The following is a 24,839-nucleotide window of genomic DNA, read 5'->3' on the forward strand; positions in this document are numbered from 1 at the left end:
AAATATGGGCGTGGTTATCTTACATAGACTGTGAAAGTGATAAACATAACAGAAAAATAAAATACTATATAAAAATAATATAAATAAAAGTAAAATTAAAATAATTTAGAATAAACACTGGGTAATAATTGAATATATAGTAAAAAATAATAATAAATCAAATATAAAGGTGAAAGTAAAGTAAAAAAAATTATACAACGTCAGCACTTTTGCCGGGTTGAATATTAATATTAGTCACATTATCATGTTAACAACATTAATTACATATTTACATGGCTGAATCTTAAATCTTAAACTATTTCTTGTAATTGTCTGGTTATTTAAATTTTATTTAAAATGAAGGTCATAAAGATGCTAGGGGATTACGTGAAAATGCATGATAAACACAGCGGTTTAAACATAGATCCAGTTTGTTTTCGCACAAACGGCTCTCGTGGACCACCAAACGTGCATCAGTTGTGCAGTTTGGTAAACACACTTTTTTGCGTGTGTGAAAACTGTCACTGCAGGGTTAAGCGAGCTCCGCCCATGCCCCGCCCACCAGCAACAGGCTCTTCGCATCGGATCATTCAAACCTGCTGCTCTCGTCTCACCCGATAAATACCAAGTTTTAATTTTATAGGTATGGACTGTAACACCAGCGTTTGTCGAAGTTACACTGACTTTTTAAATTTGTGAGAAAGCTTTCGGAAATGTCAGTGTGGTGGCCACCGGCAAACTAAAACTCAGAAGAATCGGGTAAGTGAATCATTTGAGAGACCATCATAGGGGAATCCTTCAATAACTTTGTGAAGAATGACGTTTTATTTCACAGCTTTTCAACTTCTCAACAACTCCAAAATCATAACAAAAATACTTTGAGTGTCTGTTAATAAAACCATGTAAATATAAAAACAAATAACAGTATGAAAAATGAATGTTTTTTTTGCTTTCAGTGTCTGTTAATGTAGCCTACTTAAGGCATGTCAGCAGTCTTGATTTAAGATGCTCTCCTTATTGCGTTATTTAACTTGCTTAAGTGGTTGCTCATGTTTGTTATTATGGCTTCACGGGCATCTCATTTGACAATTTAAGGAGCCCAAAGCACTTAGTGAATAAATGTGTTAAACATAGAAGATTTAGATTGCTCTTAAGCAACCAGAAGTATGATGTCTTCATGAGCTCAATTTTTAAAAATGATGCATGCAACAGAAACCAACAGCAGTGGGTGTTCGCAATGTGGCTTCATAATTAGCAGATGGTGAATAAGAATGCATCAAATTTTCATTCATAATCACTTCGGCATCACCGTGAATTGGCTCGCTCGATCTCTCTTGAAAAGGGCAAGATTTTAAGGACCACTGGTGTGTGACCTCATCTTTGCCATGTTCTTGCTGGGTGGATGAAACACCAGTTTAACCCATCACGGGTTTTGCAAAGACACCCTATAATTGTAGGCATAGTTTGGTAACGTGGTTACCATTGTGTTTTTGTTCAGCGTTGTGGGAAGAGAGAAAACCTATTATTAGGCAGTTGGGATAAATATGTACGTTTATAGTTGGTATTTGGTGTCAGATGTGTGTGGGATCGAGCTGCGATGTCGTCAGGGGTGCAGTGGGTGAGCAAGACAGCTTGAGTCAGAATTCTGGGAAGAGTCAACTGTTGGATGCCAACTGCATTCGATAGGGGTGCAGTCTTTGACTTTTCAGCACCTGCCATCATTTTATTCTACTCTAACTGAACTTCTGATAAAACCTTTCGCTTTTAACCCTAGCGCAGATAGATAGACACCGCAGACACGCATGACTACGTGTGCCCAAGTCACCAGGAAGTCTCAAGTTTGTCTGCACATCAAAAGGAAACGTGCTTGTTTATCTCCTTGCTGTTCTGTGTGGCTTTCAGTATGACACACAGGCTTCGATATAAATGAGTCACCGCCTATATGAAGCATGTAAACAACTCCCTTGATGGGTTTCGCAAGTTTGGTTTGTCACCAAGACCTATTTGTTTGCTTTGCGGTAACCAGTAACGTGACTTCTTCATGTCTCACATTTGTTCTAGGTTTGAGTTGGCACCTGAACCGAACCATGGGGTCGTTCCGAAAGCCCAGGCCACGTTTCATGAGCTCGCCGGTGCTGTCGGACCTCGCCCGTTTCCATGCCAGCTCACCAACGTTGCAGCTGTCCAATGCCAGCGTATGGAACAGGTGGGTGGTTCACTTTAAGGATGAGCGGACGAAAGGCATTGTCGTGCTGGGTGTCTTTATATAAATCTGAGAATGCAAATAAATGGATTTGCAATTTGAAGACTCAGGGGAAGTTTGACCTAAAAAACCTTAACCTTTGAGTCAGAAAGGTCGATGTTTACAGTAACCAAACCATTGACTCAAAACTGAACTCTCACTTTTTTGTTATGACTATGGGGTTAGATTGGCATGTTTAGTATTCGGGGGCGAGTACCCCATGTGTTAAGACACAGTTTTAAGGCGTTAAGGGAGGAAGCAGACAGTGGCTTTTGCCTTCACCACTTCCTTATGGAAACGGGACCTCCAATGCCCCTCGCTCAGGATGTGTAGAGCAGGATGTTAGTCACAAGTTGGTCGGCTCATTCGCAGACAGTGATGTTTGCCAGCAAGCGAAAGTTAGTTTAACCAAATAGAGACTTGCTGACTATAAACAAATGAACACGGGGAGAAATTCCAGTGAAACATGCGGTAGCCTATTTATGGTTACTGGGTTTTTTCGCACAAAGTGCAATTCATTGTATGTAGTAGAAAGGTATGTTTTGCATAGCATTTTCTTATCTTGCTTATTAGTGGTCAGTGAGTGCCTTGTTTCCCAGGTTGAATCTTTTGTCGTTGTTTTACAGTGTTCACACGGCTGTTATAAAGGTGTTTCAAGGAGGGAGCCTGCAGACCAATGAACTTTACACCTTGAATGAGAGCATAAGGTCAGAAATATTTGCATTGCATTGCATCCAAGCCAATTTTAATGATGTCATAGGCTCGTAGGACTTTTTACTTAAAGAGCACCAATGGTCCGATTTACGATTTTACATTTCCTTTGGTTTGTAAGTATGTATTAGTACATGTTAATGATATACAAAAGGTACAAACCCTATAAGGGTGGATTCACTACAGTGGTTCAGTCTGTAGGAACGCCGAAATGACTGAGAAATGTTAACAGCAAGATGGTGTAAAACTGTGTATTTCTGGTCAATTATCACCCTTCTGCAACTTATACCAATGACGTATAAGAGTGCAAGAGCAAGAAGCAGAAAAAGAAGCCCCCCGAGACCCCCAAAACATCTTATTTTATCACCTTGCCTTGACCATGTGACTAAACCCAACATGATACAATCAAACTGACCAATCAGAAGATCACCTTTAACCCCCACTGTACTTGATCAAACCCCATATAATACAATCAAACTGACCAATCAGAAGACCACCTTTAACCCCTACTGTATTGGATAAACAGCTGTGACAATACTCTTTGATCACTCTCAGCACAGGAATGCAGATGGTACAGGATGGAAAAGGGGGTTGTGACAAAGTAATAAATTCCTATATTTTTAATCTTACAATAACCCCAAAGTAAACGATGACGCGAGTTATCGTCTCGAATGTAAATCTGGGATTGGTGATGTAGACAACACATTATGATAATTCCTCCTGCTTTGGACTCAAAACCTGTAAGTTAACTCATGTTAGGATTGCATTGTGCGCGAATCTTTCAAACATGGTAAGGAGCCTCACATTTCCTGCTGACGTCAGAGGTATTCAGGCCAATCACAACATACAGATTAGCTGGCCAATCAGGGACACGAGCTTTTAAATCCGTGCATTTAAGAAAGAGAGTGAAATCTGGAGCTTCAAAAATGTACGGTATGAGGAAAATTATGTATTTTTAACCATAAAACACGCAAAGACTTTGTATTTTACCAAATACACAAAATAATGTTGTTTTTCAATGAAATAGGTGCTCTTTAAGTCATTTGATGACCAAATATCGCAAATATGGATATCACAATATAGATATCAGAATGATTTGCAATAGCTGAATGATTTTAATGGTTCAAAAAGTTATGTATATTCAAATGTGTAGTTTTAGATTGATGCAAGTTGCAGAGAGACTGGTGTGACAGATAAAGCGATGCGGTCAGTAAGAATGTAAAACACCTTTTGGTTAAATGTGACCCTGGACCACAAAACCAGTCATAAGTCACAGTCACACAGGTATATTTGTAGCAATAGCCAACAATTCATTGTATGGGTCAGAATTGTTGATTTTTTTATGCCAAAAATATTATTAAGATATTAAGCAAAGATCATGTTCCATGAAGATATTTAGCTAATTTTCTACCGTAAATATATCAAACATTTATTTATCATTAATAATATGTGTTGCTAAGGATTTTCTCAATATTTAGATTTTTTTGCATCCTCAGATTCCCGATTTTCAAATAGTACCTCGACCAAATATTGTCCTATACTAACAAACCAAATATCAATGGAAAGCTTATTTATTTATTTATTTATTTATAGATCTTAAAGGTGCGTTGTGTAAATTTTAGCGGCATCTAGTGGTGAGGTTGCGAATTGCAACCAATGGCTCAGTTCACTGCTCACCCCTCCCTTTTGAAATTCATAGAGAAGCTACGATAGCCAACATGTCATCTTCTGAGACAACTTAGTAAAAATAAGTTTGTCCGTTAAGGGCTTCTGTAGAAACATGGTGGCACAAAATGGCGACTTCCATGTAAGGGGACCCTCGGTATGTAGATAAAAATGTCTCATTCTAAGGTAATAAAAACATAACAGTTCATTATGAAAGGTCTTTATATCCCCTGATAATATAGTTTTGTATTTTATTTTGCATTTCTGTCAAGAGATCTTCTAAAAATGACACACTGCACCTTTAAAGGAAAACACCACTGTTTTTCAATATTTTACTATGCATTTTTAATCTTTGTACAGCGCCTCGTGAATGTGTTAGCATTTAGCCTAGCCCCATTCATTTCTATGGCTCCAAACAGGGATGAATTTAGAAGCCACCAAACACTTCCATGTTTTTCCTATTTAAAGACTGTTACATGAGTAGTTACACAAGTATGGTGGCACAATATAAAACTTTTGACTGGAGCCATAGGAATTAATGGGGCTAGGCTAAATGCTAACACATTAAAGAAGTGCTGTACAAAGATTAAAAGTGCATGCGTTGAAAAAAGATAGGTATGTATTAATTCAGCTAAGTTGAGGTAAGAACATAAAATATTGAAAAACTGTGGTGTTTTCCTTTAATGTCGAAAAATTGACCCTGACTGGTTTTGTGGTCCAGGGTCACTAATAATTTTCAGTTTTTAAATATAGTTTATTATTATTCAAACTGATTATACAAACCTAAAGCATTGTTGTATCTAGTGCTGTGCTCAAAAATATTGATACGGTCAGAAATACATCGTCATGAACTCATGATGATGCTCGCATCTATACAGCTGTCTCCCCCAAAAGCTAATAAATAAATGTACAATAAACAATGTACAATCGATGTACAGTAAACAAATAATAATGTTTCTTCATTCTGAAAAAAAATGAAATTTAAGTCAAAATTGACCTGCATCGTCATGCGCATCATCATACCCATGAAAATTCTTTAGCCTGGTTTTATCTGGTTATTTTAGCGGGGCAAAAACTTTCTCATGTTACTGCACATTAATCTGGCATTAAAGTGGACAGAGAATGAAAAACCATTTTACCTTGTCTGTGTTGTATAATGGTAGTCTACCCGCATTCACAAACATACACAAAGTGCTAGACATGCTAAACATCTCAGTCTCATAGAAATTCCTCTTTTAGAAATGTCAGCCAGAAAATGGCCCAATCTGAAAAACTGATGCTTATGACATCACAGGCATCTCACTGCCCCTCCACTTTAAAATAATTGGCTACATTTTTTGAGCGGCAGCAAAGTCAGCCAATCAGTAATGAGATTGCAAGTTAAGCCAGTAGGGGGAGCCAAAAAGGTGCAAAACCACTTGTTTAAAATCCCCCTCCCTAATAGAGCTATCTGAGATGGGTTTTTAGGAAGCTTCTAAGGCATTACTGACCCAAACAAAAAAAGATTTGTCTACATTTCACATCACAAAATAAGGATAAATACCACGTTTAATCATTCTATGCCACCTTTAAAATACAACAAGAAAAAGTCATATTGGTATATATGGTTTCATCATACGCACATGTGGTCCGAACTTTACTTCCGTCGAAAAGAACCAATGTTTTGGTTTCATATGTAATCTACCTATTGTTTATTTTGCTTGTTATATAAATAAACTACATTTAAAGTACTTTGTTGTTGTTTTTTCACCGGAAGTTACGTGTTGACCACGAAAGCCGCTTGTTTATGTTGCTACTGGTAAAATCATCTATACATATCGTATCGACGCTGTTGACGATACACATATTGTGTACCGCATCATTTAGCAAGATATCACTTTATTTTCAATATTGCGCTTCCCTACCCCAAAAGACCCAATTGCAAGGTGTGCATGCTGTACAGCTTATCAACCACATACTGTAGCAACACCCCAGCATCATAGCAACAATTTTTGGCAGGCAGGCACCGCTCAAGTGTTGTTTTTCAAGTGTTACAGTGATTAATTGACATATTGAACTTTTTCAACAGGTGGCTTTTAAGGACAGAACAGGGATCCTTTATCACAGAGTATTTTCAGGTAAAATCTATTTTCAGTCACAACATGAACAAGCAAGTTAAAAAAAAGAATTAAGAGCGTGAATCTATTTATTCAGGATCAGCTTTTAAATAAAGGTCTGACACACGTTTTGGAGAGGATTCAGCTTCATGATGGTAAGTGCTGACCACTTTTAAAATACAGCTGGACCACTTTTAAAAACCCTCCTGAAGGTTTTTGGCCTGTGTGTGTGCTAAAGGTTAAATAAGTACAGATGTGTTTCATTTAAGTCCCCCCTTGCATTCTTCTAACGTTTCTCATCCCAGAGGAAAATAGTCTCCAAGCGCTGTCTGATATGTGGGTGAGGTTTTTCACAGAGATCCTGCCAACTCTCCAAGCTATTTTCTACCCCGTGCAGGTATCCAAATGATCTCACCTACCATTCAAAATAGCCGGTCAGTGTCAAGTTACCAACACTGTGATGAATGGTGGTTTTTTGGCTCTGCGTATAGGGTCAGGAGTTGACTGTGAGGCAAATGGCTTTGCTAGGCTTCAGGAACATGGTCCTGTTGAAGCTTCCTGCGGAGAAGATGCTTCACGTAGATTCCTACCCTCCTCCGATCACACAGATGCTCCTCATCCTACAGGTAAAGTATCTTTCCGAAAACATTATTTTAGCAGCTTCAACACGCAGGTGAGAAAATGAAGGTGGGATATGAGGTCAAGGCATTCCCGCCGTGGGAATGTGAAATTTTGTATGTACACAGAAATAGTGTGGGAATGTATACTACATATTCCTTGTGGCCGGGTAATCTAAGAAGAAACCAAATACTCTTTTCCAAAAAGAAAAAATTAAATATTGCTTTTCCAGACAAAGGAAATTTGTAAAGCTTTGTTCCTGGATCAGCTTGGGTTGAGTACCAGAGCTATTTAATATCTTGCTTCAGGGCATAATGATGATGGACTATGATGATCCATTACCTGGTTGCTGACTCGCTATCACTTTTCATCTGCTTTGGGAATAACCCTAATGTTTAACTATTTATGTGCCAGCTTTCATAATTTCCATGTTTTCTCTGGTGGTCAGGGCATTCATGAACCTAATGGACCCACGCAAGAGTATTTCTTACTCGAGAGACTGGTGGAAATGGTTATATCTCCCTACCTGAGTAACTACCTCTACTTGAGCCAAAGTGATTCTTCTTCAGGTAGCACTTTTATCTTCTTACCTGCTTAATCTGATATATGTGATCCTGTCTGTGAAATCCAGGCTGAATTTTATAATCTGATAATGAGATTTGAAGCATCAAAGTTTGATTTCAGTCATTGATTTTAAACTTTGACATGACCTTACTCAGTCCATATTAAAGCGTAACTAAACCCCTGGTCAGAGCCTGACTCCACCCACTGGCAATATTTGAAAAATGCAAGAAAAGTGGGCAGATACCAAGGAGATAGAGGGGACGAACTAAGTGTGTTGTGAGATCGAAACAAGGGCGTGGTGATCTTGAACCTGCTTACGTCACGAGTCATTTTTGGACCCACCATCCAATAGGAAAATTCAACTGCACTAGCCACCGTTCAACCTGAAGAGGGCAGCACTCAGACGTTTTTACACCATATATTGTATTATTGAAACACTTTATATCCAAATGTCAAAAAACTTACTAAAATCAATAAACAGCACTAATAAAGCCCCATTCTTACAGATCATTAACTAAAAAAAGTTGGTTTAGGGTTTAGTTACTCTTTAAAGATATCGAGGTTATCTTTATTGTTATCTGTATGTTCTTTACATCATGTAGGATAATTTAATGTTTAAAAAAAAGCAATACCATAGCTGGGTTTTCACAGGTAGGGTCACAATTTCTTTCATGCACATTGTACTTTACCTTAAAGAGACACTCCACCTTTTTTTTTTTAAATATACTCATTTTCCAGCTCCCCTAGAGTTAAACATTTGATTTTTACCGTTTTGCAATCCATTCAGCTGATCTTCAGGTCTGGTGGTACCACTTTTAGCATAGCTTAGCACAATCCATTTAATCTGATTAGACCATTAGCATCGAGATAAAAAATAACCAAAGAGTTTAAATATTTTTCCTATTTAATACTTGACTCTTCTGTAGTTACATCATGTACTAAGAATGACGGAAAATTAAAAGTTGCGATTTTCTAGGCATATATGGTTAGGAACTATATTCTCATTCTGGCGTAATAATCAAGGACTTTGCTGCTGTACCATTGCTGCAGCAGGCGTAGTGATATTACGCACTGCCCGAAAATAGTCCCCTGCCATTGAAAGTTACTAAGAGGACTATTTTCGGCTGCTGCGTAATATCATTGCGCCTCCTGCAGCCATGTTACAGCAGCAAAGTCCTTGATTATTACGCCAGAATGAGAATATAGTTCCTAACCATATATGCCTAGAAAATCGCAACTTTTAATTTTCCGTCTGCCTTAGGACACGATTTAACTACAGAAGAGTCAAGTTTTAAATAGGAAAAATATCGAAACTCTTTGGTTATTTTTTTTTCTTGCGATGCTAATGGTCTAATCAGATTCAATGAATTATGCTAAGCTATGCTAAAAGTAGTACCGCCAGACCGGATATCAGCTGAATGGATTCCAAAACTGTAAAAATCTAATGTTTAACTCTAGGGGATCTGGAAAATAAGCATATTTTCAAAAAAAAGTGGAGTGTCCCTTGACATATGAAATCTTTTTCCCCAGAGAATCATTTAGAACGCCTGAGATCAGTTAACACTCCCCACCGAGGTCAACCCGAGATCACGGTGACACAATTTGCTCACGAATCCTTCTTGGCACCTCTAATCGAGCATGAAGGGGAAGCTTATTTGGAAAAGACTGGAGGAATCAGACGCCACACTGTTGCCAACGTGCACTCGGAAATCCAGCTACTGTCCGTTAAAAACAGGATGCGTTCTGGAAAAGTCGAGTTCAGTGCGGCGACCAGGATCATTGAGACAGGAAGCAAAAGGACTCCCATGTCTTTCTCTAGCGATTCGGCTTTTTGTAATTCCAGGCCAGTTGCTATGGAAATTCACAGAGGTCAAAGCACTGCTGAGATACAGTGTGGCCTAAGCAGTTAGAAAGCAATGAGCGTTTTTTCTCGAGATGCCCACTGCAACCGGCATGAACATGTTTATTTAATAAAATCGAGAGGCTACTCAAAGCGCTTCAGTAGCGCTTACTGATAATGTGAAGCTTTCCGCGTGCTGAATTGTGTTTTGCTTGGCAATGTTTTTTATAGTATGAGACTGAATGATTTTTGTAAAGCTCTCCAAACGTCACACTTTTCTGGTGGCTGAGCTATATGTTATGGTGGGCTAACCAAGTTTACAAAGGTACAGCAAGGCATTGCAGAAACAGTGATGCGTTGGATTATAAAATTATTTGCACTGCCTTAAATCCTTACTTTTAAATGATCGAACAGTAAAATTTTCGCAGTACAAACAAAACATTCAAATATGACAAAATGTAACTTTTACATTTATGAATGTTTTATGATCGGACTTGCAATAGTATTGCACAATATATTCTTTTAAATTAATTTCGAGAAAATGTTTTTAATATTATGTATGTAAAAGAATACTGTATATATTTATTTTGTAGTAATAAAGTTGAAGAAAGATCATATAATGAGCCAAGTATGTCATAAAATGGCCTGTGATCTCAGTTTTGTCCTTTGTTTTATATGTATTTTAAAGGTGAACATTTTATTATTCCAGCACACAGTGAGCTATTCAGAGTTTCTACAACAGATTAGCTTTTAAGGAGCTTTGTGTTGCTGTTTAAAATCCTGATCACCTGAAAAGACCTTTGTGACGGTTTTTGGTCATGTGAGACCTGCTAAAGAGCTTTTTGGTAAGTGTATTAGTTTTAAGACGTTTAATCTCGGCAAGAGCAGATGGTAACAGGGACTAAAAAGTGGCCCTGGACGTTCTCACCCAAAACGGTCCACCGCACCTTGCTCGCAAGTTGGTTACGCTGGCTAGAAATTATTTATGATTATGTTTAAATATGGATTAATGTTTAAATATCACTGCAAAATATCAAACTAAGTTGCTTTTCTTTGAAACTGCACATGCATAATTTAATACATTTTATATACATTTTAAGTGTGGCATAACTGACCACCCTTAGTCAGGTCTTTGTAAGGTTCTCCCTCCCTGGCATAGCTGGTGTTCAGATGGTTCACCTGGTGGGTTAGCTAGTTTGCAAATAGTCATTAACACCCCTAAAACAACAAGTTTAGCCTGGTTTTAGCTGTTCATTTAAGAGGGGCAAAAACTTTCTCATGTTACTGCACATTAATCTGGCTTTAAAATGTAACAGGAAAAAGTCATGCAAATAGGAAGGAAGTCTATTTTAATATTTGGTGTAAATAGTTAAATTAGGCGTCTGCAGCCACTATTTTACTCATTGCATATTTTTATGAGTTGAATTAGAAAACAGGCGTTAAATGTGCTGGTTGGCTAAAGTTTTTAAGATCTAAAAGATTTATCATTAGCTATTCTTACACATTTGCCTACAAGGAAGGAGGGACAAAGTAACTTGGACAAAGTACGGAAGAACAATAAAATATACCATATGAAAGTTTATAAATGTAATTTCTTTTTAAGATTATTACCTAACTGTTTAACATAAACCAATTTATTGGTCTTTTATTGCAGAGTACATTTTGTCTTGGCCGTATATCTACTGCACGCATTATACAGTAACATTGTGAAAGTGTCATTGCTTAACATTTCCAGGAACACTCGCGTACATTTCCCCTCAGAAAAAAATTGATCAGTTTTTTTATGAGAAAAGCATTCAGTTGTTACATGAAACAAAACAATAAATATAAAATAGAAAGTTATGTTACTTTTTAGCAATACAATGATAAATATGAAGTGGCACGTGCCACTGTTCATATTGCTGTCTGTTATTGAGCATAATCGCACAAAATTATATTATTTTGTAATAATACAAATTTTTTCTCAAAAAAAAAAAAAAAATATATATATATATATATATATATATATATATATATATATTTATTTTTGTGTTTTATGTGCATTTTTACATAAAGCATATCTATAATATATATTACTTTAAAATGTTTTATTTTATTATTTTATTTTAAATAATGAAATAAAATACTACGTTATAAACCATACGTGTAACCCCTGGTCTCTGACGCCATCATCTGGCTGTTCTCAAAAAAAAAAAAAATTATTTTGTGTTTTATGTGCATTTTTACATAAAGCATATCTATAATATATATTTACTTTAAAATGTTTTATTTTATTATTTTATTTTAAATAATGAAATAAAATACTACGTTATAAGCCATAGGTGTAAACCCTGGTCTCTGACGCCATCGTCTGGCTGTTCTCAGAAATAAAATCATGCGCTGCGTCTCAAATCGCCTACTTCCATACTATATAGTAGGCAAAGAGTACGAGAAGTAGTGCTTTTCGCCTACTATATAGTATGGAAGTATGTGGTTTGGGACGCAGGGTTATTCTTTTTGCATTATTCTTTTAATTTACTCTTTTTACATGACATTTTAAAACGTGTTTTCTGTGCATTTTTACATAAAGCATATCTATTTTAATTACATAAAAATAAATACTTTTGTTTTCTTTTATTATTTAATTTAAATAATGAAATAAAATACTACCTTATACAACAATAGCTATTTGTATTTAATAATAAATCAGTAAAGTTGCAATAATACAGAGATAATAAAATGTAACAAAATATAAAAAGCTAGCTTTGTACAATACGTTAATTATTGGCTTCTTAGACTAAGTGTTAAATGTTCTGTCATTTGTAAAAAAAAAAAAAAAATCACCCTTTATGCCAAAAATGAGTTATCAAAATGTCAAATCTAAGCTTTCTCCATAAGATAAAAATGTATTCATGATCACTGACGTATTTAATGTGTCATTAAACACCCAATCCTGCAGGTGTCGCTGTGAACTGGTGGCGCAGTGCTGTCGAAAAAGTGCCGAAGAAAAGTTCATCCCGCCGCAAGGATCAACTAATCCAAGCTGTGGTATTGTACGCGAGTCCAACGCTTGCGTCCGTAATAACACCACATACATAACTCATATCACCCTTGTGCTTTATTATCGCGACAGGTTAAAAACATTGTGGCGAAGACTGAGGAAAATTCACAGAAATTCGCATTTATTCATTGATATCCAGCGGTGAACTCGGACACGCTGATGGCGGCGACAGTAGAGGAGCTCTATCGTAACTATGGCATCCTCGCCGACGCGAAAGAGGATCTTAGCACGGTAAATAAAATGTCCTTTATTTGTGCTTTTTGCAGATATCAATAATATTTACACATATTCTGTTATAGTTGCATTTTTATTAATAAAAACGCTGGGTTTCTGTAAGGCCTCGTATGTAGTATTAGCTTATTAGCTCTTTAGCTCTACTAGATGTCTATGGTTTCTAAATTAATTAAACAGACAAACTGTTCTCCGAGCTTTTAGATCAGTTGTGAATGCATAATGTTTATTCTAGACACTATCTAATCGATTAATTTGGTTATAATATTTGATTAAATAAAGGGAAAGCAGTCACGTTTATACGTAGGCTAATTCTACGCAAGTTAATGGATTTGTGAATGTCGATTTCCGCAGATCAGCGCACATCACCCATAGATAATTAACAGTTCATACGCATGAATAAGGATGTAGGATTAAATTAATTTGTTTTGAAAACTATGTAAAAATAAAATTATCTCCTACACTTAAAAAAATGATGGTTAATCACGGAACAACAATTGTCATTTGTTTGAAATATGATTAAATATTTCTGGTGTTTTTCAGCATAAAGATGCCTATCAGGTCATTCTGAATGGTGTTAAAGGAGGCCCAAAAGAAAAGCGACTAGCTGCACAGTTCATTCCCAAATTTTTTAGCAGCTTTCCAGAGCTGGCCGACGCAGCCATCAATGCACAGCTTGATCTGTGTGAGGATGAAGATGTTTCTGTAAGTACATCATGTCAGGATCTTGCATGTTTTGGATGTCATACAATGAGATGAACAACATTTTTATTTGTCTCAATTTTAGATTCGGAGACAGGCTATCAAAGAACTTCCCAGGTTTGCATCCGGAGAGAATTTACCCAGAGTTGCAGACATCCTCACACAGCTTTTGCAGACAGGTATTGAACACGCATACTTTTCTGGTTATTATATTATATTGCTGAATTGTATAATATTTTATATAACATCATACAATAATTGTCCAGCTTTTGATCTGTTTACTGCTACTTGTATCTTTTAGATGATTCTGCTGAATTCAATCAAGTCACCACAGCGTTGATCTCCATATTTAAAATTGATGCAAAAGGTATCCACCCAGTATCATGTTATTTTGTGTATAGATTTGTTTGTTTGTTGTATTTTATCATGACTTAAAAGAGCCATACCTTGAGGATGATGTTTCTTCTCTGACAATCTCTCTCTCTTTGAAGGTACTTTGGGAGGTTTGTTCAGTCAGATCCTGCAGGGAGAAGATATTGTCCGGGAAAGGGCGATAAAGTTTCTCTCTACAAAGTTAAAAACGATGCCAGATGACACAATGACGAAGGAGGTGGAGGATTTTATCTTTACAGAAACTAAAAAGGTATTCAGGGCATCTTTCATTTTCACTTTAAACATGACACTAGTCTGATTTACATTAACAATTTGAGCAGTAGGTTCGCAATATTTTTTTTAAACACATTAATGCATTTCCATTAACCAATGTTACGTGACTAAATCAGTATTTTAAAAGTCATTTCAAATGCCATGGTTACCGGCATGTTCAACTTTATATGGTGCCACGCAGGCTGACATGCGGATGATGTCATTATACCATGCGAGCAATTTGAAAGCATACAGAGCAATCCACTCTTCAATCGCTCTTGCTTTTTTTGATGTCATGCGTTTTTTAATGTCATGCACTTGCCATTTTTTGCGACACCGCATGAAGTCGGACACACACCTCTTCTGTCTTGTCCTCCAACCAAACATGCTGTGCACATCAGAAGACATGTTAATGCAAAAACCTTTTTCATTGCAGCTTCACTGCGATTATATTCCTTTTTCAAATTGCCTGAAAACCACCTAAAAACTTTTTTGTAGAGTTTTTGCGAAATTTATAAGTGGTCACATTTTTAATTCGCTCTTTCAATTTGTGCAACTTGAAGGGTAATGGAAAGTCGCGCATGACAGTTTCTGTATCATCACCCATGGCGTCGCTGAGCCTCATTTAAGTTACATTTAAGCATATATGCGAACGTGCGTCGCTAGTTTGCCACCACAAACTGCAAGTCTGGAAAAAAACTGTTATGGTGTTCCTGATTCACAACCTGTGGATGTTTTTCATCGCTAAAAGGGGGGTTTGGGAACTTACAGCAAAGCACAAATGGCAAGAGATTTACTGGAGAGAGCGCACGCTAGCATAAAGGTAAAGCTAATCTACATGCCTGACGACGCACGCATCGATACAGCACCTTCCGTATCAATTCGGATGTACTTTTGAAAGTAACGTGACGAATTGCTTTTGATCCGTGATCCATATGGAAAGGACAAATGTGTCCCGCGGAGTATGTAGAGTTAAAGGTGGCGGGGTATACTTTCACTTTGCGTGTCTGTCTCGCTGGCGCACGTGTCTGCATAGTGAGCTGCGTACTCGCGTGCGAGCATTAAAGTCAATGAGTTCAGTATGAAAGCGCAGATATCTTAGCCTATACTACTGCAAAGGGCTTTATTAGCCATGCTCTTATAAAACAGTACTAACACATTTGAGAAGAAACACGACAAAGATTTGCATGTGAAAAGTGTACGTCTAGAGAAGAGATACAGAGCTACTTCAAACTATAACTGTCACATTAATAATCTGATTTCTATTAAATAGTATTAATGTATTAATGTTATAGATATATTCATAGATGTAGAATAATGAGAGACAAGAGTAAGGCACCGTCTTTGTAAAACTGCTTTTAAAAAACATAAGTTAAGTACTAACTCTGGGATTTTAAATATTTCTAATAGCTAATAAATGAATGGCAAAAACACAACTGTTACAACACTGCTTATTCAATGTACAATAAACAAATAATAATAATGTTACTAAATTCTGAACAAAAATGTAATTAGAAATAGTCTTGTATCGTGATGCGCATCGTATCGGGACCCTTGTATCGGGATACGTATCGTATTGGGTACACAGCCCTAATGCATTCACCTTTAAATGTGGCCAGACAGAAGAGTTCTTTGCCCTTGATTTGTGCTTGCATTTATCACTTTCTTATCTTAGGTTCTGGAGGATGTGACGGGGGAGGAGTTTGTGCTGCTGATGCGTATCCTGTCGGGACTGAAGGCCATGCAGACCGTCAGCGGGCGGCAGCAGCTGGTGGAGTTGGTGGTAGAACAGGCCTTCCTTGAGCAGGCCCTTAACCCTGCAGATACTGACAGTGTTGACCGACTCCTGCAGTGTACACGCCAGGCTCTACCACTGTTTTCTGTAAGTCAACCCATATTATATTTGCACAACGTGTGTTTTGTTAAGACCCAATAACATGTTTGGATGCAATGAATCAATCCAAATAAGCAGTTTAAGGCATGTTTTGATGAAGTTTGAACATGTAGAATGTTAAAATAAACCTCATAATTATATATTTTTTTGTGGCATTGATGCATCGTGTTGTTAAACATTTGATCTATGCATTTATCCATGTTGATGTATTGTTACAATTTGTATTTGAAAAATGTATTTAACTTGGGTTATTTTTGTGCAAATTTTCATTTTTTTTCTTTTCGTTTTTGAACCCTCTTTCTTCCAGAAAAATGTGCATTCTACTCGCTTTGTGACATATTTCTGTCAGTATGCTTTGCCCAATCTCAGTCTCCTCACCAGTCCTGTAGCAGAATTGGACATCCAGCTTGAGGTGTGTACAGCATTCTACAGATCATATTGTGTCTTTATTTTTAAACTTGGCTTGTATATGCAAGTGCCTCCCAGTAATGTAGCAGAAACAGCATGTAGGTGCCTATATTGGTCAAAACTGGAGAAGTATTAATGTCAGTCATTTTAGGATGTCTTTGGTAAACTCAAAATGTTTTCTCGTAATATCCTTCGAATTTTCATTTATGAGAGACTGATATTCTATTAAGTTTTTAAGTTGAGGAGCTTTATAAAGAGTATTGATGTTTTGCTTTCTGCAGGTACTGAAGCTATTGGCAGAGATGAGTCCGTTTTGTGGCGACATGGATAAACTTGAAGTCAATCTAAAGATGCTCTTCGAAAAGCTACTGGTGAAAACATACATTGAACTTCTGTTCTTCTAAGCTTTCTATTTCAGCCTCTTCGCCATAACTTACAGCGATCGCTCTGTCTTCTGCCTTTGCTTAGGAGTTTATGCCCCTTCCTCCAGAAGAAGAGAACGGAGAGAATGCAGCCAATGAGGAGCCCAAATTGCAGTTCAGTTATGTGGAGTGCCTGCTCTTCAGCTTCCATCAGTTGGGCAAAAAACTACCTGACTTTCTTATAGACAAAATTAGTGCAGAGAATCTTAAGGACTTCAAGATCAGGTCAGATAAACATCAGATTTTTTATAGTTTGCGTGTAATTGCGTCATTGCATTTAGTTTGTGGTGGAAAGACCAACAATTTTTTTATTTTATTTTTTACAGGCTACAGTACTTTGCACGGGGACTACAAGTATATATTCGGCAACTGCGTGTTGCTTTGCAGGGCAAAGCTGGAGATGCACTGAAGACAGAGGAGGTGTCTGATTTATACTTTTGTAAAGGAAATATCAGGAATTTTGAAAAAAAAAAAATTCAGGGCATGGATTTGGAAAAAGGAAAAATGTTGTGATATCGATTTGAAAGATAACACTTGGTTTGTGTGCTTTTCTTATTTTTTGCAGAATAAGATTAAAGTTGTGGCTTTGAAAATCACAAACAACATAAATGTGTTAATCAAGGTAATCCCCAAAAAATTTTTTAATCCTCTCTATTAATATTGAAGAATGAGAGTTGTCTTATTGTTTAATTTGTTGTTTTAATGTCATCTCTAGGATCTGTTTCATAACCCTCCATCTTACAAAAGCACAATCACTCTGTCCTGGAAACCAGTACAGAAGACTGAGGTGGCAGCATCAGTTGGGTGGGTCCACTGGTCCTCCTGGTCTTTCAAATACAAACATCATCATAAGCTGAGCTCCTGTCCTCAGCACTTACAGCTGTTTATCTGCTTATTAAAGTTTTTCCCATGATCTCTTGTTTATATCCTAAAGTCAGAAGAGGCTGTCTGGAGAAGACACTGGAGCAACAGCGACTGCAAAGAAGGTTCCCGCAAATTTGCCCAGAAGGGACGCCCGTCAGATCTACAATCCACCCAGTGGGAAATACAGTGCCAGCATTGGTAACTTCTCATATGGTGAGATTTTGTCAAATCTTCTTATCAAAAACGTAAAGGATTAGTCAATTTTCTTGGATAATTTACCCACCACCATGTCATCCAAAATATTGATGTCTTTCTTTGTTCAGTCAAGAAGAAATAATGTTTTTAAGGGAAAACATTCCAGGATTTTTCTAATTTTAATGAACCCCAATACTTAACAGTTTTAATGCCGTTAAAAAAAATGCAGTTTCAAAGGACTCTAAACGATCCCAGATGAGGCATAAGGGTCTTATCGAGTCATTTTTGGCAAGAAATATAAAAATATTTGTTTGTGTATATGTAATACATTTTATTTCTGTCCGCAGAACAAAGAGGAGGCTTCAGGGGCAGCCGGGGACGGGGCTTCGGAGGAAGAGGAAACAGAAGCCGAGGCCGGATTTATTAAAAGAGGGCTGCATATAATTCGACACCCATACAACTGCATAAACACAACACATGAATGTTTCTGTGACCCTTCCTGTATCTCGGACGTCCTTCATTTATTTTTTTTCCTATTTACATTTAATTTTTATTCTTAAGTGTGTTTTCCTCATCCGAATGTTATTGTTTATCTTTTTGGCTACGCATTTTTTTCTGAATCATTGTGGAACAAAAGACTGCCAGGGTGTTTTTTATGGAGTTTTGTATGGTCGCATACATCCTTTGTACTTTTATATCCTTTTTAATTTTCAGTGCTTTTGTTGGATCAAAAATAACACTCATGTGATTAAGGTCAATAACATCCTCTAAATTTTATCATAAACTTGTGTGGGTCAAGTTTATCATTGTCATTGATATTTCTTCTGGACATAAATATTTACGTTTGTGAAAGACCTCGTATTCCCTGATGTTTGTCGTCGATTATATTGACTCAGTTTAAAGTAACTTTGTAGATATTTTTGAAATGGCTAAGATATACCATGAAAATAGTCCTTGAGTAGTATTGTTTTCATCTATATGCTGTTATAATAAGAATTTAAAGAAATCAGTCTTTTCAGGTATTGCTTGCATTGATTTGGGTATTCAGTTTCAAACATTTTGCATGCATAGTTTATAGTAAATATTTAAATGTTTTGAATTTATACAAACCTGACATTTCTGTACTACAGTTGTTTTTCAGTTCAGACAGATTTTCACCCACATTAAAATCTTTGCCTTTTTCAACACATTGTAGGTTGTCTGAAATGATCTACACCAAATACGGTTAGAAATGTAGTTATCTTTGGCAAACTGTCTGCTGCCAACAATCACATGCATATTAATGAATAACTAGATCAGAGTTTCTTATATCTTCTCTCATTTAAATGGTTTAAGTTTTGTATTCAGATGTAGAAATCTTTTTATTTACCTTGATCTTAAAAACAATATACTGATAAACCTGATGCTCCGTTTCCTTTGCTAAATTAAAATTGATTTTTTTTATTCCTACTACTGCATATCATGAGATTTGGGAATATAATTTACAGTTCTGACAACAGGTGTTGTATAAAATATATATGCAATGATCTTATCAGATCACTAGATGGCATCATAACTTACAGTTGTATATTTCCACAATGCAGCAGATTTACCTTCGAAAGCATGCTAGTTTCGAGTGGCTAGCTAGTGCGCATGCGCCAAGTATTCCCTCTTTATTTGCGGTTTAAAATGAGCTAGGGTTGTCACAGAGATGGATGATTTCTCAGGACATATATTTTGAGCCTTGCTGTTGTGTTTACAAAGCGCATACACAAATTAAAATAACATTTATAAGGTTTGTTGTCGCGTAAAATTTCACACAGGTTCATAGAGACAGAGCGCCGCGCGTCATAACCTGAAAACCACGCCCACCGGGGGGGAAAACAATCCAACCGTCTCTATTGACTTTGTATTGCGAGAAGCCGCCTCCTTGTCATTTCTGGCTTGTAACAAAAAACTGAATAATGCCTAAAAGCTGCTGTGTGACAATATGTACAGCTAACAAGCCAAAGAACCCAGAAATAAGTTTTTATAAGCTGTCGAGCCGTAAAACCCTGTCTTTAAGGAGAATAAAGTGGATCGCCGACTACGTTTCCCCCTAGTGGACGCAGTTCTACTAATAGAAGTACTATGAAAAGTTGCCTGTTTCCACTTTTGTTTCTTTAAACGCTCGTTTTATGAGGTCGACAGCTTAAAAAAAACTTATTTCTGGGTTTTTTGGCTTTTTAGCTGTACACCTTGTCACACAACAGCTTTTATGTATTATTCTGTTTTAATTTTAATCTGTAAATAAGTTTTTATAAGCTGTCGACCCCAAAAACGAGCGTTTAAAGACACAAAAATGGAAACAGGCAACTTTTCACAGTACTCCTATGAGTAGAACTGCGTCCAATAGGGTGAAACGTAGTCGGCGATCCACTTTATTCTCCCTAAAGACAGGGTTTTACGGCTCGACAGCTTATAAAAACTTATTTCTGGGTTCTTTGGCTTGCTAGCTGTACATATTGTCACACAGCAGTTTTTAGGCATTATTCTGTTTTTTGTTATAAGCCAGAAATGACAAGGAGGCAGCCTCTCGCAATACAAAGTCAATGGAGACGGTTGGATTGTTTTCCCCCCCGGTGGGCGTGGTTCTCAGGTTATGACGCGCGGCGCTCTGTCTCTATAGTAAAACTGCGTCCAATAGGGGAAAACGTAGTCGGCGATCCACTTTATTCTCCTTAAAAGCTGGGTTTTACGGCTCGACAGCTTATAAAAACTTATTTCTGGGTTCTTTGGCTTGTTAGCTGTACATATTGTCACACAGCAGCTTTTAGGCATTATTCTGTTTTTTGTTACAAGCCAGAAATGACAAGGAGGCGCCTTCTCGCAATACAAAGTCAATGGAGACGGTTGGATTGTTTTCCCCCCCGGTGGGCGTGGTTTTCAAATTTGCATATCGGCGCTCTGTCTCTATACGCTGGGGAGACTGCAACCTGATTGGCTCATATCTGTAAAGCCCGCCCCCAAAGCTAATCACATATAAACAATTATAAATATATGGTATCATATTTATCCAACAAATATTTAACGTAAAGCAAATTCCTAACAATAGTAGGGAGATGCTCCAAAAGTATGTACTTGTTTAAAATGTTATTATTCAGACTGTAGATGGCGCTACGAGTCCACCAAAACACCGCTGCGCCCGCTCGTGACTAGGTATTTCCCAAATCAGTCACGTTAACCCTTTCAAAGCTGTCACGCACCATCTCACGCGCTAAAGTGAGTAAAAATAAATAAATAAAGGTCGTATTTATAATTGGTGACGGTTTAAAGGCGTGATTGGCTTATTCGTTTTACAAGGACGATTGGAAAAAACAAAGGACGGCAGACGGGATGCAACAGTGGGCGTCTGGTGATCGGCTATTTTTGTAAGACGTGATAAATCGATCGACCAAAAATAGAGGTGGGAAACTAGGCTGGAACAACAATCGCACGATATCACACGATATGTTCGTGATACCGCTGTGAGCAGGTGGGGCAGGGTAATAATTAGAGTGCAGTATATATGTGCTTCAGGCCCACATTACACCTCAGTTTCCTGTACTTTTAAAATGCATGCTATAATAACGACTTAAATCGAATCGTTCGCGGTGAATGACGACAATCACCGCGTGCAAAGACACGCGACTTAAGTATAACCGAATAACTGCAAGAAAATAAAATGCTATCCTCTTTTTCATGAAAGAAAACCATCCGCCCCCTCATGTACAATGCCTGGAATAGTAACAGCACTGCCAGGCTTACTAAATATAGCAACCAGTGAGTTTAAGCATGTCAACTAGGAACCTGAAAGAAGTGGTTTCCACACGTGTGGCTGTTGCGGCTACACTGCTATAATAATAAGCGAAGAACACGTCTTTAACTTAAACAAAGATCAAAGTTTGCACCGAATTGCTGCATATCGGTACTTTGCGCATGTCTGCCTAAGATAAGCTTCACCAGTTTGCTAAAGCCATTTGCGCAAAACTTTATTTTTAAATGCACAAACTTGTTATGTAAATGGCCTATCTATGTAAATGGCGGGGATGGATGAAACGTGAAGCGTCATGTAATGTGGACAACGCGGCGTGTGCGTTTTTCTCAATGAATGTCCTTTTGAAAGTTCCAACTTTGCATAAATAAATAAATTACCAGAGGGACTGTGATTGAATCAATTACAACAAGCTTTAAGGGTGAGTACATGCAAACCAAAGCACGTCACTCATTTTCTGGCACGAGCTTAACATGTTACGCAGGCGGTACCTCATGTGACAGCTCGCCCGTTCATAAATATTCACCGTCTCTATTCATGCAGACTCTTCTCCTGAGGTAGTCATTGTGCCTCGACTCTGAACCATGTGATTCTGATGGGAGGGGGAGATTCTATAAATAGCTCTATAGCCCGGCTTCCATTGACATCATTTAGGCAAGAGAGACGGAAAAATAAACAGAGGGAAAGGGCTATAAGGGCGGAGATTCTTAATCTAAGCTTGAAATTCAAACAAACCCTCATCAATTTTGATTCCCCTCTTAACTCTCCAATAGAAACCACCAGGGCAGTGTTGGTGTCCTAAAACATCTCTCTCACTTTAGTGGAAAAGAATGGAGAGAGATTGAATGGGGATGGGTGGAGGATCAAACAAAGGGAACAGAAACGTGTGACGAAAATCCAAAGCAATCATTTTGAATTAAGTTATCAATGGCGAAAGATTATACTACCTATGTGAAGCAAGCAAGCCATGTCAATATCTGGCAGGCTCTCAGCAACGGTGTAGATTGATGGGTTGCATCCAGCTCATCATATATAAGCTCCTGGCCTCTTAAATACTGAATGTGAAATACTGTTTGGTGGAAAGGACTTTATAGAGATACTAGACAGATGTTTCTGTTGTCACACTAATTATTAGAGCAATTTAAGATTCAAGCTTATCAAAAGGTAGGATTTATTCAACACATTATTAGACTGGAAAAAGCATAGTGCTTGGTATTGATTGTAAAAAATATACTAAACGCAATCAATGTGTTTTTACAGTAAGGTGTCCAAGATATTTCTATCAGCGCAAAATTGTGCACAACTCTGATGCAGAAAATAACTTTCTGAAGTGCTCAAGTCACTTTTGATTGGCAGGTGTCAGTCAAAATAGCAGTTGTGTAGTTTTTCCATAGATACAGATTTTCTTGCGCTTCCCCTTCTATACCAAGACTAATTATAGCTATATTTCGAAAGTCGTCGTAGTCCCTTGACCCAGTTAAACCTGCTGCAAACTAACAACTTATTGTTCAGTGGTGTGCAGGTCTGTGACTTTTACTTCATGTCCCAGCAACTGTTGAAGCCACAGACTAGAGATTGCTGTCCCTGTCAAATTTGAGGCAAGGTGGGTTAAATGAGGAGAGGCTCTGAGCGAGCTCAAGCCCACACAGCCGAAATCAGGATATTTTTAGCTTTAGCTGTGGGTGCAAACGTCCAGCTTCATTGTCAGATCAAAGCCACCATTTATAGTACTCTTGGCAGTGCATTTACAGTATGTATTTTAAGCACAACACTTAGAGATTTTATATATTTGGCCTTAATTTAAATATTAACCCCTTATAGCCCACACCGGCTTGTTTTTTCATGATCCTCCCATTTTGGTAGCAGTTGTTTTACGACTGTCTGGAAAATTCCATTTGTGTCAGTTTTGAAAGGTAGAGTTATCCTTGCAAATCCCAATACATTACATTGTTTCTTCAAAGTATTAGTAAATAAGCTTATGTTTGTTGCAGTGGAATAATATAGTCTAGGGTATATATAATGTATTTCATATACAGTATGCTTGCATTTTAACTCGTTACAGTTGATATTAAACTGCATTAAAGCTTCTTGATCATTCACTTCTGTGTGACTCGCCAGTTTTAGCACCATGGACAGCGACACCCGAATCATAGCACAAATAGTCAACAAAGTCGGGTGACTTGGTCCATCTTCTTGTTAAAAAAATGATTTTAAGTAGTTATTTAACAACAATTCATATAACGACTATGTAAAAACGAAGCACTGTTTTCAAAGTAGCTATTTCCAATGAGCTGCTTGCAGTTTTGGGGATCTTAAATGGGGTTTGGCGACGCCGTGCGGCAAGTTAAACTAGTCGATTTCCTTATGGTTTTACCGCACTGATCAAATTAGTGTACTTTGTGTACTGCACATCCCTATCTATACTTGTATTGGCATGCTTTGGACATTGTGGTTGCCTGAATATTTGCGTTGCAGTAGTTTGTAACATGCACGATCGCCTGTATAATCCTATACAACTATTGGCTTTCTTATAGACAGCTAAACGAAATATCAACACAAACCCTTTATTGTTTAGATGCATCTAAATAATTTGCTAATTATCTTAACCACATGTCAACGTCTAGAAGTTACGTTCACCTCAACCGCGCCACCACCGATGGGAAAACTATCAGGCTTTAAACTGTGTTTTGGGATAATATATAGGCTAGTGGTCTGTCTGCCGCGGAATCCATGGGCACACGAGTTTTTTCACGATGGCAGGCGACACCAAGGAGGGGTTTTGCTCTGGGCTGTTGCCACAAGCAAAGCAGACACTGTCAGTCATTTATTTGAGTTTCATTTAGCTTGTTTCAAGCTATTTTCATTAAAGAGTCGCTGTCTGAGAGCATAACAGCGATGGTTGTAATCAGCAGCCGTAGACTGTGAAGTGGGAGAACCTAAACGTGACGTCA

At 37.5% G+C, this 24,839-nt stretch overlaps 2 protein-coding genes across 2 annotated transcripts; both read left to right on the forward strand.

The window, feature by feature from the left end:
• The first annotated feature begins 549 nt into the window (after positions 1–549).
• On the forward strand, positions 550–10,335 carry prr5l (proline rich 5 like). The gene is made up of 9 exons (XM_065291977.2): positions 550–738; positions 2,041–2,185; positions 2,848–2,928; positions 6,666–6,714; positions 6,791–6,848; positions 6,999–7,090; positions 7,185–7,319; positions 7,760–7,880; positions 9,406–10,335. The coding sequence occupies exons 2-9, from the start codon at positions 2,067–2,069 to the stop codon at positions 9,783–9,785; spliced, it is 1,035 nt and encodes a 344-aa protein (XP_065148049.1). The 5' UTR covers positions 550–738; positions 2,041–2,066; the 3' UTR covers positions 9,786–10,335.
• A 2,344-nt stretch (positions 10,336–12,679) lies between these two features.
• On the forward strand, positions 12,680–19,303 carry api5 (apoptosis inhibitor 5). The gene is made up of 14 exons (XM_065291976.1): positions 12,680–12,986; positions 13,530–13,691; positions 13,774–13,867; positions 13,990–14,055; positions 14,180–14,331; positions 16,009–16,215; positions 16,535–16,639; positions 16,917–17,006; positions 17,104–17,282; positions 17,384–17,477; positions 17,623–17,679; positions 17,773–17,861; positions 17,992–18,134; positions 18,464–19,303. The coding sequence occupies exons 1-14, from the start codon at positions 12,915–12,917 to the stop codon at positions 18,541–18,543; spliced, it is 1,590 nt and encodes a 529-aa protein (XP_065148048.1). The 5' UTR covers positions 12,680–12,914; the 3' UTR covers positions 18,544–19,303.
• Positions 19,304–24,839: the final 5,536 nt, after the last annotated feature.

The sequence above is a fragment of the Paramisgurnus dabryanus genome, chromosome 23, assembly GCF_030506205.2.
Source record: "Paramisgurnus dabryanus chromosome 23, PD_genome_1.1, whole genome shotgun sequence".
Lineage (NCBI taxonomy): Eukaryota > Metazoa > Chordata > Actinopteri > Cypriniformes > Cobitidae > Paramisgurnus > Paramisgurnus dabryanus.